We start from the raw sequence: 13,385 nt of genomic DNA, 5'->3' as shown, positions 1-13,385 counted from the left end.
ATATACTACATATATGTGGCTCACATTCATGTGCTCAGACAGACAGACGGACACTAAATATTTAAAAAATCTATAGTAAGAATATAGAAAATTCAAATGTTTGTAAAAGGAAAGTGATCCATAAATGCAAATACCTAGTCCTAAAATTATTGAAGATTTAAAAACAAAAAACAAAGGTTTTATGCCTCTGGTCCTACTTCCAAGTATGATCTTATTTTGTTATGAGTAACTCAAAAGCTAAAAGGATAAAATCTGGATTTTCTAAATTTTAGACCATTCTGTGTAAATATCATGACTGTACAATAATTAGCTTTGCTTAGCATACAGAAGGGAGTGAGAGTTATAATTAGTGGTGTTAATTTATAAAAATGAGAATGACGAGGGATTAGTAATTAGTGTTGTGTCAGATAGTCCAAGTATTTCTCATGGGAAGACAAAGGAGAAGATATTAAGAGCTCCACATTGTATGCTTGAGGTCCAAGCTTCCCTAGTCTTTCTAACCCTTGGTGAATATTTATTCTTCTTCTTGTCAAAGAGACACCTGAGACATTAACGCGTTCTATAAAAATCTTGTTTTAAAGGTTGTTGGTTTTCTGAATTTGGGGGTGAGGTCTGAGGCTGTGTTCATTCACTTATGTGGTAGCATCTTATAGAAACCAGAAATTTTTCTCAGAACCTAAGAAAAATTCTTTTCATGAGTGTTCTAATACTGAGCAATTGTACAATATACTGGCTCATAGATTTGACACTTACATGAACACTTTAACTCATCACTCTAACTCCCAAACATAGTACATGACATTATAGCAAGCATTTTCCAGACAGGAAAACAAGACCAGGCTTCCACAGGCCCAGTTTGTGTTGTGGTGAAGTGTATATTAGGTACATATTGATTGGACAGTAGCATTAGACCTCTGAAACAATAACAAACTGGGCTAAATAAACTTCATAGAAAAAGGATTATTTGGCTCTCACAGGCTTAGTTTTATTCTAAGACTGGCTGCCTCTGTTGCTTTGGGCTCATGGCAGGATAACATGGCAGAAACATATTGTAAAGCAATACTTCTCAACTCCTAGAAAGAGGAATGAGGAAACCCTGGTCCTTGCAGGGCATGCTCCCAATCACCAGAAGATGCACCACTGGGCCTCACACATTGAAGTTCCCACCGCTTCTCAATCACATATCTATGACTAAGCCCATGGAACTTTGTGGGACATTTAAGAGCCAAACTTTAGCAATGGTCCAGCTTTGAAAAGACACATGCCTTACTAACAACAACACAAATGGGCAGGAAGTCATAGAGAATTCTAATACATTCTATAAGAAACTGATGGGAGATTGAGTTGTTAGTCACTTTGAACAACAAGAAAAGCAAAGGACCATTGCCACATCCAACAACAGCAACAACAACAGTGACAGCAGCAAGAGTCACAGCAACAGCAACAGGACAGCAACAGCAGTAACAGCATCAAAATCACCACCACCACCACCACCACCACCACCACCACCACCACCACCATCAGCAGCAGCAGCAGCAGCAGCAGCAGCAACAGCAGACACCCCACAGGAAGAGAGGCAGATGCAGTGGTGGCAGAAGTAAGAGGCAGTGGATGAATTCCCGGGTTGCCTGTGGTGTGCAAAATCAGACTGTGATTGTGAGGGAAGTGAGGCTGCTTCCAGGAATATGTTCTCTTCTGTAAGAACAGTGTGGGTGAATGAAGACATTTTCTTTTCTTATTCCTTCAGCAAGCCACAAAGCAGACCAAATGTTTGTTTATGTGTAACAATCAGACCCTGAGAAGTTATTCCAGGTTGATGCTGGATAATTACCGGGGATGTCAGTGTTTGCATGAAGTTCTATTGGGCTGACTTTCCTACTAAATAGCTGGACATGATGAGTGTTAGTGAGTACTTATGATAACAAAATAATGGAGCCCCTGAAGAATCCACTGCTAGCACATGGTGGTATGCCCATGTATGCTATGCTGCAGAGCCAAAGGGACGTTGTAGATGGAATTAAGTTTATGTACATTAAAATGTGGAAGTTATTCTGGATTATCTAGGTTGGCATAATATAATCATCTGGTCCTTGTGTAATGGAGGAGGATGGTGGCTGAATCAGTTGAGTTGTAAGAAAAGGAGAACCGAGAGAGATTCAAAATGTAAGGAGGAGCCAGTCTATACTTTTGACTCTGAAGATGAAAGAAGTCAAGAGATAATGATGTCACCTGCTTTCTGAGGCTGGGCAAGTCCACTGCTAACAGCCAGAAAGAAATCATTTTTCCAGTGGATGAACTGAACTCTGCAAACTATTGAAATGAGCAAGCAAACATGCATATCTTCTGAGTCTTCAGAAGAGAGCACGGCCTGTCAGCTCTTGGATTTGCTCTAAGTTCTACCGAGCCAAGGTTCAGACCTTGTTTAAAACTGAAATTTGTCAAGGAAAATGAATGCAGCACTTACAACAAGTATCTCTGTTGAGGCTGTGGGGCTGTGATGTGGCTGACAAACTCTCTTCTTGGTAGTTCAATGTATGACCAAAGGTCAGGAGCCCTGAAGAGCACAGCATCGACAGTGAGCATTTGTTAAAGCCACTCGGTGTCAGGGGCTGTGCCTGGAGTCTGACACACGCATGAGACAGAACAGACCAAAGAGCTCTACTCTCGGGTTTCTTCAACTCTATGACTTAGGGAAACAATAGAAAAAAGAAAGAAAGAAAGAGAGACATTGGGAGTGTTGAGAGCTGTGGAAGAATGATAACAGGAGTGGGGAGGGGTGGTTTGGGGTGCAATTTTAGATTGGGAACATTTACTCAGAAGTTGACATTTAAGAAAGAGTCTGGGGGAGGTAAGGGAAGGAATATTTAGGTAATGAGGAGGAACAATGTTGAAACCCCAGAAGAGCAAGCTGAGCTGAACCTGGACATGTCCGTGACACATCTTGGGGGAAGGAAGATCCTTAGTGTCTTCAGAAATGGCCAAGAAGTAGACTGTGTCTTGGTGAGCTGGGGGTTGGGGGCTTTGGGTGCCAATGGGATAAGAATAAATGTGAGTGCACATTCAAGTGTTTGAATCAGGTTTGGTAGAATACTCAAACATGTAACAGGAAACAGGAAGTAGCTTTACCTGCTAAACAAGTAGAAAGGACAAGAGAAGCCAAGGATTCATCATGCGCTTGTGGCTTGAGGCTTATCCTTGGGAGCATTCGGGGGTGGATAGACTCTCCACTGCACACTTACCACTTTGCAGACACTTGAGTCACCCAGAAAGCTTCCTACCTTGTGATGTACAATGCAGAGAACACATAGTATGATGCAGGAACTTCCTGGGTCTGAGAGGGGGCTGAACACAGGCAGGTCTTCCCTAGTCAGTCTTCGGCTGTATCCTAACATGTTGCATTCCCACACTTTACACAGCTAATCATAAGAAGCATAGAGACAGAGGTGGGGAGGACTATAGAAAATTGTCCTCCAGGAGGATGGTTGTCCTCCATAGAGGGTTGGGGTGGAGGGAGAAAGAGGAAGAGGAGATGGATGAGATGGAGATGGAGATGGAGATGGAGGAGGAAGAGAAGAAGGAGGAGGAGGGGGAAGTGGGGAGAGGGAAAATGTACTAAAATGGCTTACTGAATACTCATAACTCTAGCTAGGGGTGTGACAGACTGGGAGGTTGTAAGAATGATGAGATTACATTCATCATGAGAAGTGTAGATTTATGACAGTTGTGTGAGGTGAGTACAGACTAATACTTTTTGGTAAAAACCTATATCTTGAATCACCTTTGTGTATCAAGTTCTTCAACAGCAGTTAAAAAAAAATCTCAGATAAAATTGTAGCTGCTACCAAGATAGTTGGAAGAAATATGCCACATCTGTTCACAGTGATGTCCAATGTTTTTTATACATTAATTGTCATTGCTTTTATAGTGAGTTTCCTGGAATGATTTAGATACTTTCATTTAGTAGATCAAAGACTCCTGCTAATGTGCCCACGAGTTGACCAAGCAGGTGATTTTGGGGGGGGGGGGGCAGTTACACCTCATCTCTTCTGGGTTAGTTTCCAAACTTGTCTCTTTGTTTTACATTTCACCCCAGGGAATGAGCTGAAGTTTTCTGTGTTGAAAGTATTTGTTCAATGTTGTTTTCTTGTCTTTCTTTACTTCCTTTTATCATCAGAAGGCAATTGCTTCCCGGAATGGGATGGACTCATTTGTTGGCCTAGGGGAACAGTGGGAAAAACGTCAGCTGTGCCATGCCCTCCATATATTTATGACTTCAATCATAAAGGTATTGCACTTTTCTGTGATGATTGGTCGTGACTAGACATTTACTCTTGTCTTTGATGTTTAATAACAGACTTGCAGGGAACTTCAAATCTCAGCGACTTTTTTGTCTTTCCAGGAGTTGCTTTCCGGCATTGCACCCCCAATGGGACATGGGATTTTATTCATGGCTCAAATAAAACATGGGCTAACTATTCAGACTGCTTTCTGCAGCCTGATATCAACATAGGAAAGGTAATGATGTTTCTGTTTGTGAATCCCCAAGGAGAGCAGAATGGTGTTTTTACACAATTTTTGCTTGCCAGCCATTATCTACAAAATCCTTTTCATTTAATGACATGAAGATCATGAAAGTTAAAATCTCTACTAGAATCCCTTCAGATATACTTGAACCTTTCTGCTGTTTTCCTTACGTTAGAGTTATCTGACATGCATACGCGTGTGTGCTCACACACATTGTTTATTATATTACCTTGTTATATTATTCTATATCATGTTATAGTGTATATACAAATAGGTGGTGAGCAATGAGACTCATGATTCATTCTTAATTAACTATGAGTAGCCAATCCCACCTCACTATATTCTGAAGGATCTTTTCATTTTAGTGCAGTGTGTTCCATCTCAGAAGATTGCTCCTGATGGTTTCATTTTAAGTGACAAATCAGAGTTGTGCAATTACACTGAGCAAGGGTCAGCATTATAGGCCTTTAGTACAATACTGTTATTTCACAGATGTGAGTCAACTGTGAGTCAGTGGAACAGTGCGGACCCAGGAGACAGTTTATAGATGGCAGGGTTGAGAGCCAAACTACAGTGTCTGAGTTTCCTATTAGAGTGGTTTAGGGCGACAACCATGTATTAATGGGAAAACATTATTCTTGGTGGTTTAAGAGTCATCAATGAATTCTAACCACTTATACCCAACGAGCGAAAGTGTGTGGTGGCACATGCCTAGGAAGCTGGTGATGACTGTCATGAGCTGTCATAAGTTGCTTAACAAGACCAGACTGTCGTGCAGGAGCTCTGTTAGGAGAAAGCACCATAAGGGGAAGTGTTTGAGATGAAGCATTATTTGTCAGTTCTGTGAAAATAGATCTTCCTTTCTTTTGTTCTATGGGAATCAGCACCCCAGTGAGTACTCTGGTGATTTTCAACCTTTAGTTTTGTACTTTCAGGTTGAAACAGGCAATGTGAGATTGCTATATATTTTACAAGGCAACCCATGCTGACACTGAGGTGATGAATATGAAATACTACAAAAATTATTTCAGTTCTTGACAGGAAAAAAACCCAATCACTGATAGCTAAAGGTAAAACAACTAGTAAGCTAACTAGTGGTGCTTTAAAATGCAGATATGACTTGAGTGAGAAAGAAAAACAAAGCAGTCACCCTGACTAGTCCTGTGCCTGTGGATGAAACAATAACAAAACCCTATCTCAAGTTCTTACATGGCTATCCATCGACATGGCTTTATTCACACAGAGCTCTAATCTTTAAACTATTCCTTGTGAATTTTAAGAAGTATAATACTGAAGGATGTTTAAGGAAAATAAATATTATTTTACCCCATTTTCTTGTACATGTGCACATGTGTATGTGTGTGTGTGTGTGTGTGTGTGTGTGTATGTGTGGTGTGCATTCTTGTGTGTGCATATGTGTACTTGTGTGCCTATGCATGTGGAGTCCTGATGTAGGTACATCTCAGTCATTCATCCACTGTCTTCATTGAGGCTAGCTCTCTCAGTCAAACCTAATGCTCACTCACCCTGGGCTTTTAGGGATCCAAACTCTGGTTCTTACACTTTCCCAGTAAATGCTTTAAACATGGAACCATCTTATAGTCTCCAGGTGTATATTCTATTTCATGTGAAAATTACTTGAGTTTATTAAGAGGTAAAAAATATTGTGAACATTAAACAGTTCTATTTATTTAATAAAACACGCAGAGGACTTAGGTAGAAAGAAGGCTCAGTGGCTAAAGGACTTGGTTCATGATGATATACTTTGGCTCTCCAGCACCCATGGAAAAGCTGGGGGCAGCAGGATGTGTCATAACCCAAGTGCTGTGGATTGGAGACAAACAGATCCTTGGTGCTTGCTGGTCAATCCATGGTTGCCAAAATGGTGAGCTTTAGGTCAGATTATATAAAAAAAAAATTGCAAGTATGAAATCAGGCAGAACTTGGGGGAATCTTGTTGAAGAGGGGAAGAAAGAATTGAAGAAGTCAGAGAGGTCAAGGACACCCCAAGAAAACCTACAGAATCAACTAATTTGGGCTCATAGTGTCTTGCTGAGATTGAACCACAATCAGAACATTCATGGGGCAGACCTAGGGTCCTTTGACTCTGAGGTATGCCTTTGGATCATTTTCCCCAAACTGGGCTGTCTTGTCTAGCCTTAATAGAAGAAGGTGCACCTAGTCCTACAGTAACTTGATATGCTATGGTGGGTTGATATCCATGGGAGGCCTCCCAGTATGAGGAGAGAGGGAGGATGGGGGAAGGGAGAGGAGAGGAGGAAGTGGGAGAAGGAAGGGAATCTGTGGATTGGGATGTAAAGTAAATTAATTAGTTAATGAAAAACTTGCTAAAGAACAAGTTTAATTAACAAAAGAATAATAATTAAACTTAATTGTCTAAAAAATAGAATGCAAGAAAGAGTTCCAATACTCTTTGTAAACACATGGAAGGGTTAGCTAACTCCATTTGAGCCTGTTTTATCAAGCAGTAGCTTTTTATAGAAAGTATCATGCAAGCTATCTCTTGCCTAATAGCTATATCCAACTTAGAATGCATTTAACAATTTATATTAAACACCTCAAAGGGCTGTCATGAACGTAGTTTCCCTCTTATAACTAGAAGGTGCAGTCTCACAGCAGGTTACCTGATCGCTTTGCTCTTCAAAACTTTCTGCCCCTTCTTCATGTTTTCTGAGATTGAGGTGCAGGAACTGTTTTCTAGATATTTTACTTGGGAACAATATGGTTGAGTAAACAGAACTGGAACAATTCCAACACCAGGTGACATGTCAATACTGATGGAGGAAGCTCCATTCTTAGATAAAGAGTGACAGCAATTAATCACTGCTGAGAGAGGGAGGAGCAATCTTCCTCAGGGATGACTGGCAATCTGATACCAGATGGTTAGCCCTAGAAACATACTGAATGGACTCAGCAGGTTTTTGTATATGTATGTGTATGTGTGCGTATGCGTGTGCGCGTGCATGCGCGTGCGTGCATGCGTGTGTGTGTGTGTGTGTGTGTGTGTGTGTGTGTGTGCATGTATATGTATATATATATTTATTCATTTATTTGTATATGTAACAACAATGGTTAGAGAAGAGTGAGCTGTGAATTTCAGGTAGAAGTGGGAAGAATATGAGACAGGAGAAGAAGGGGGTAAATGATGTAAGTATGTTTTCATTGGAACCTTACAAGGATGCACACACCCCTGGGACCTTACAAGGATGCACACACCCCTGGGACCTTACAAGGATGCACACACCCCTGGGACCTTAACAAGGATACACACATCCCTGGGACCTTACAAGGATGCACATACCCCTGGGACCTTAACAAGGATGCACACACCCCTGGAACTTGACAAGGATGCACACACCCCTGGGACCTTAACAAGAATACACACATCCCTGGGACCTTACAAGGATGCACACATCTCTGGGACCTAACAAGGATGCACACATCTCTGGGACCTTACAAGGAGGCACACATCCCTGGGACCTTACAAGAATGCACACATCCCTGGGACCTTACAAGGATGCACACATCTCTGGGACCTTAGAAAGATGCACACATCCTTGGAACCCTGTGGCTATACTAATTGCCTTCCACCACTCTGTTTTGCCACCTTTGTGCTTTCCCCTGCACCTCGACATTGTAAATATTAAATCTCAATTGAGGGTTTAAAAAAAAACAGTAGAGAGAGAAACAAAATTTCAAAGGGCCATGCTTCTAGCTATCATAATCTCACTTCCAAGATTGATGATAAAGATTTGAGTTGGGAAGTTGGTTTGAAAAAAATCTTCATCAAACAGTTAGTTGTTGTAATGTATATTATGAATGACTTAAATTGTACTCCAAACCAATAGTTTGTAGAAATCCATCCATACAAGTAATGGGTAATCTTTTTTGTTTAGAAAAGGAAGAGGCTCCTGGGGCCATTTATCTGTGGGTGTGCAGCAGAAGGAAGAAAGCAGGTCACAGTAAAGAAAGTAGGAAAGGATAAAAGCATTCAAACCAACTTTTAACATACAAGAACTGGCATAAAGGCTCAAGAGTTCCAAGGACTAAGCCCTTGGGGTCTTTACCATGTGTAGCACTGAAACTTGCCAAAGGCTGGGACGGTGAGGGATGTGATGAGAAGTCTCTCCAGATACACACAGGGCTGACACAGATAAAAGGTGTTATCTGAAGTTATCTGAAGTCATGCAGAGGGAGCACAGGAAGGGAGAAGGCCCCTTGGGGCACATGAAACTCTCATTAGGTATATGAGGAGTGCATAGCAGGCAGACCACAGGAAGAAACACTCTCTGGCCACACATACAGGGCTCCTTGAGCACAAGACTACAGCCTGACAAAGGAGCTGAGAAAGGTTTTTATCTGATGCCAGATGGCTGGCTGAAGAGTGTCTCACAGCAGCAGGTGAAGGAAAGCCCCTGAGATGCAGAAAGAAAATGAGGGTGGTATCTGTTATCTTCTACTTATTTTAACTCTGGACATTCTCGCAGAGAAAGAAAGGAAGAGATAATAAGAGGCATACGCATTGGAAAAGAAGTAATTCCGATGTAAAAGACGAAAAAGAAAACCCAGTAAACCATTCAGTTTGCTGGTAATTGCAGATGTTGTAATTTTATAGAAAAATCCCAGAATCCAAAGAAGAAAACTACTAGAGCTGATGAATGAATTCAGTAATGTTTCAGTGCCCCCCACCCAAAAAGTCTTCAACCTAACCGAGGATTTACTTACATTGATAAATTACCCAAAAAGAGGAACAAGAAAATAATCTTATTTCTGTTCTCTACATGACATGAAATAATTAGAGATAAATTACTCAGGGAGTTTAAGAACTGTACACTGAAACTATAAAATGCTAATGGAAGAAATTAAAGTTACAAATAGGTAGAAAGGTAGCCAATATTCATGGATTAAATGAATTAATATTATTAAAATGCCCACAGTAACAAAATTGATCTACAGATTTAGCTAGTTCGTATGAAATTTTCAGTGGCTTATCTTTTTTTTTCCTCCCCACTTGTGATTTCTTTCTTCTCCCACCCAAGTGGGACTAAGGCATCCTCACTTGGGCACTTCAGCTTGCTGAACTTTTTCAGTTCTGTGGACTGCATCTTGGATATTCTGTACTTCTATTGGGGGGGGGGGTAATATTCACTTATAAGTGAGTACACACCATGCCTGCCCTTTTTAGTCTGAGTTATCTCACTCACCATATTTTCTAGTTCCATCCATTGCCTGCAAAACTCAGGATGACCTTGTTCTTAATAGCAGAGAAGCAATGAATTGTGTAAATGAACCACATTTTCTGTATCCATCATTCTGTCTTGGGACATCTGGGTTGATTCCAGCTTCTGGGTAGCACAAACAAGGCCACTATGAACATAGTGGAACACATGCCCCTGTGCCATGGTGGGGCATCTTTTGGGTATATTCCCTAAAGTGGTATTGCTGGGTCTTCAGGTAGATCTATTTCCAAATTTCTTAGGAACCTCCAGACTGATTTACAGAGTAGTTGTACCAGTTTGCAATCTCATCAGCAATGGAAGAGTGTTCCTCTTTCTCCACATCCTTTCCAACATGCACTGTCACCTGAGGGTTTTGATCTTAGCCTTTCTGATTGGTGTAAGGTGGAATCTCAGGCTCACTTTGATTTGCATTTCTCTGGTCACTAAGGACTTTGAACATTTCTTTAGGTGTCTCTCAGCCATTCAAGAGTCCTCGGTTGTGAATTCCGAGTTTAGTTCTTTACTGCAGTTTTGACTTGGTTGTTTGGTTTTTTGGTGATTAGTTTCTTGAGTTCTTTATATATTTTGGATATTAGCCCTCTATTGGATGTGGGGTTAGTGAAGATTTTTTCCCAATCTGTGGGTTGCTGATTTGTCTTGATGACTATGTCCTTTGCCTTACAAAAGCTTTCCAGTTTCATGAGGTTCCATTTATCAATTCTTGATCTTAGAGCATGAGACATTGGAGTTCTGTTTAGAAAATTTCCCCCTATGCCAATGAGTTCAAGGCCCTTTCCCACTATCTCTTCTATGAGATTCAGTGTATCTTGTTTTAGTTGAGGCCCTTGACCGACTTGGACTTGAGCTTTGTGCAAGGTGACAAATATGGGTCTATTTTCATTTTTCTACATACAGACAACAAGTTAGACCAGTACCATTTATTGAAGATGCTTTCTTTTTTCCATTGTATATTTTTGGCTTTTTTGTCAAAGATCAAGTGCCTGTAAGTATGTGGTTTTATTTCTGGGTCTTCAATTCTATTCCATTGATCAACATATCTGTTTCTGTACCAATACCATGCAGTTTTTATCACTATTGCTCTGTAATAAAGCTTCAAGTTAGAGATGCTGATCCCCCAGCTGTTCTTTTATTGTTAAGATTCCCCCCCTGCTATTATGGGTTTTTTGACTTTCCAGATGAATTTGACAAATTGTCTTGGGATTTTGATGGGGATTGCATTGAATCTATAGACTGCCTTTGGTTGGATGGCCATTTTTACTATGTTAATTCTGCCAATCCATGAGCATGGGGCATCTCTCCATTTTCTGAGATTTTCTTTGATTTCTTTCTTGAGAGACTTGAAGTTTTTGTTATACAGGTCTTTCACTTGTTTGGTTAAAATTACCCCAAGATATTTTATATTATTTGTTGCTGTTGTGAAGGAAGTTGTTTCCCTAATTTCTTTCTTAGCCTGTTTATCATTTGTATAAAGGAAGACTAATGATTTATTTGAGTTAATTTTATAACTGGCTATATAAAATTAACTGTTTATCAGTTAATAAGATATCTGTTTGTCAGCTGGAGAAGTTCTCTGGTAGAATTTTTGGGATCGCTTATGTATACTATCCTATCATCTGCAAATAGTGATACCTTTATTATTTCTTTGCCAATTTGTATCCCCTTAATCTCTTTTTGTTGTCTTGCTGTTCTAGTTAGCACTTTGAGTACTATATTGAATAGATATGGGGAGAGCAGGCATCCTTGTCTTGTCCCCGATTTCAGTGGAATTGCTTCAAGTATGTTTCCATTTAAATTGATATTGGCTGTTGGTTTGCTGTATATTGCTTCTATTATGTTTAGGTATGGGCTTTGAATTCTTGATCTCTCCAATACTTTTAAGATGAAGGGGTGTTGTATTTTGTCAAATGCTTTTCTGCATCTAAAGAGATGATCATATGATTTTTTTCTTTGAGTTTGTTTATATATTTGATTACATTAATGGATTTTCATATATTAAATCAACCTTGCATCCCTGGGATGAAGCCTACTTGATTGTGGTGAATGATCGTTTTGGTGTGTTCTTGGATTCGGTTTGCAAGAGTCTTATTGAGTATTTTTGCATTGATATTTGTAAGTGAGATTGGTCTGAGTTCTCTCTTTTGGTTGGGTCCTTGTTTGGTTTAGGTATCAGAATAATTGTGGCTTCATAGAACAAGTTAGGTAGTATTCCTTCTCTTTCTATTTTATGGAATAGTTTGAGAAAGTTGGTATCAGGTCTTTTTTGAAGATCTGGTAAAATTCTGCACTAAATCTGGCTTACCCTAGGCTTGTTTTGGTTGGGAGGTTTTTAATGACTTCTATTTCCTTGTGAGATATGAGCCTATTTAGATAGTTTACCTGCTCTTGATTTAACTTTGGAATGTGGTATTTATCTTAAAAAACTATCATTTCATCTAGATTTTCCATTTTTGTTGAATATAGGCTTGTATAGTATCATCTGATAATTTTTTGAATTTCCTCTATTTCTGTTGTTATGTCTCCCTTTTCATTTCTGATTTTGTTAATCTGGGTACTACTTCTCAGTCCTTTAGTTAGTTTGACTAGGGGTTTATCTATCTTGTTGATTCTGTCACAGAACCAGCTTCTGGTTTTGTTGAATCTTTGTATTGTTCTCTTTGTTTCTATTTGGTTGATTTTGGCACTGAGTTTGATTATTTCTTGCCTTCTGCTCCTCTTGGGTGAGTTTGCTTCTTTTTGTTCTAGAGCTCCCAGGTGTACTGTTAATTTGTTAGTGTAAGTTCTCTCCAATTTCTTTATCTGGGCAGTAATGCTATGAACTTTCTTCTTAGCACTGCTTTCATTGTATCCCATAAGTTTGGGTATGATGTGTGAATATCGGGAAGTCTTTAATTTCTTTCTTTATCTCTTTCCTGATCAAGTTATCATTGAGTAAAGGGTTGTTCTGTTTCCATGTATATCTGGGTTTTCTCTAGTTTTTGCTGTTATTGATGACCAGCTTTAGGCCATGGTGATTTGATAGGTTGCATGGGATTATTTCAATCTTCTTGTATCAGTTTAGGGTTGTTTTGTGACCAATTATATCGTTGATTTTGGAGAAGGTTCCATGATGTGCTGAGAAGAAGGGCTATTCTTTTGTTTTAGGGTGAAATGTTCTGTAGATATCTATTAAATCCATTTGGTTCATAACCTCTATTAGTTTCACTGTACCTCTGTTTAGTTTCTGTTTCAATGAGCAGGGTGTTAAAGTCTCTCAGTGGGAGTGTTAAAGTCTCCCAGTATTATTGTGCGGCGTTCAATGTATGTTTTGAGCTTTAGTAAAGTTTTGTTTTTTTTTTTATGAATTTGGTGCTCTTGCATTTGGGGCATAGATGTTCAGAATTGAGACTTTCTCTTGATGCATTTTCCCTTTAATGAAAATGAAGTGTTCTTCATCACACTTGATAACTTTTAGTTGAAAGTCTGTTTTATTGTATTTTAGGATGGCAACTCTTGCTTGTTTCCTGGGACCATTTGTGTGGAAGACCTTTTTCCATCCTTTTACACTAAGATAGCACCTGTCTTTGTTATTGAGATGTGTTTCTTGTATGCAGCAAAAATGCT

General features: G+C 39.6%; 1 protein-coding gene across 1 annotated transcript in view; it reads left to right on the top strand.

Moving 5' to 3' along the window:
- The window catches only part of Pth2r (parathyroid hormone 2 receptor), a 110,941-nt gene that overhangs the window by 36,238 nt on the left and 61,318 nt on the right, over positions 1-13,385 (top strand). Inside the window, exons 3-4 of the mRNA XM_052192515.1 lie at positions 4,175-4,285; positions 4,400-4,515. Of these exons, the coding sequence (XP_052048475.1) occupies positions 4,175-4,285; positions 4,400-4,515 (227 nt within the window). The remainder of the gene's footprint in view (positions 1-4,174; positions 4,286-4,399; positions 4,516-13,385) is intronic.

This window comes from Apodemus sylvaticus, chromosome 9, assembly GCF_947179515.1.
Source record: "Apodemus sylvaticus chromosome 9, mApoSyl1.1, whole genome shotgun sequence".
Lineage (NCBI taxonomy): Eukaryota > Metazoa > Chordata > Mammalia > Rodentia > Muridae > Apodemus > Apodemus sylvaticus.
The sequence above is the reverse complement of the archived record's forward strand: the minus strand, read 5'-3'. Positions and strand labels throughout refer to the sequence as shown.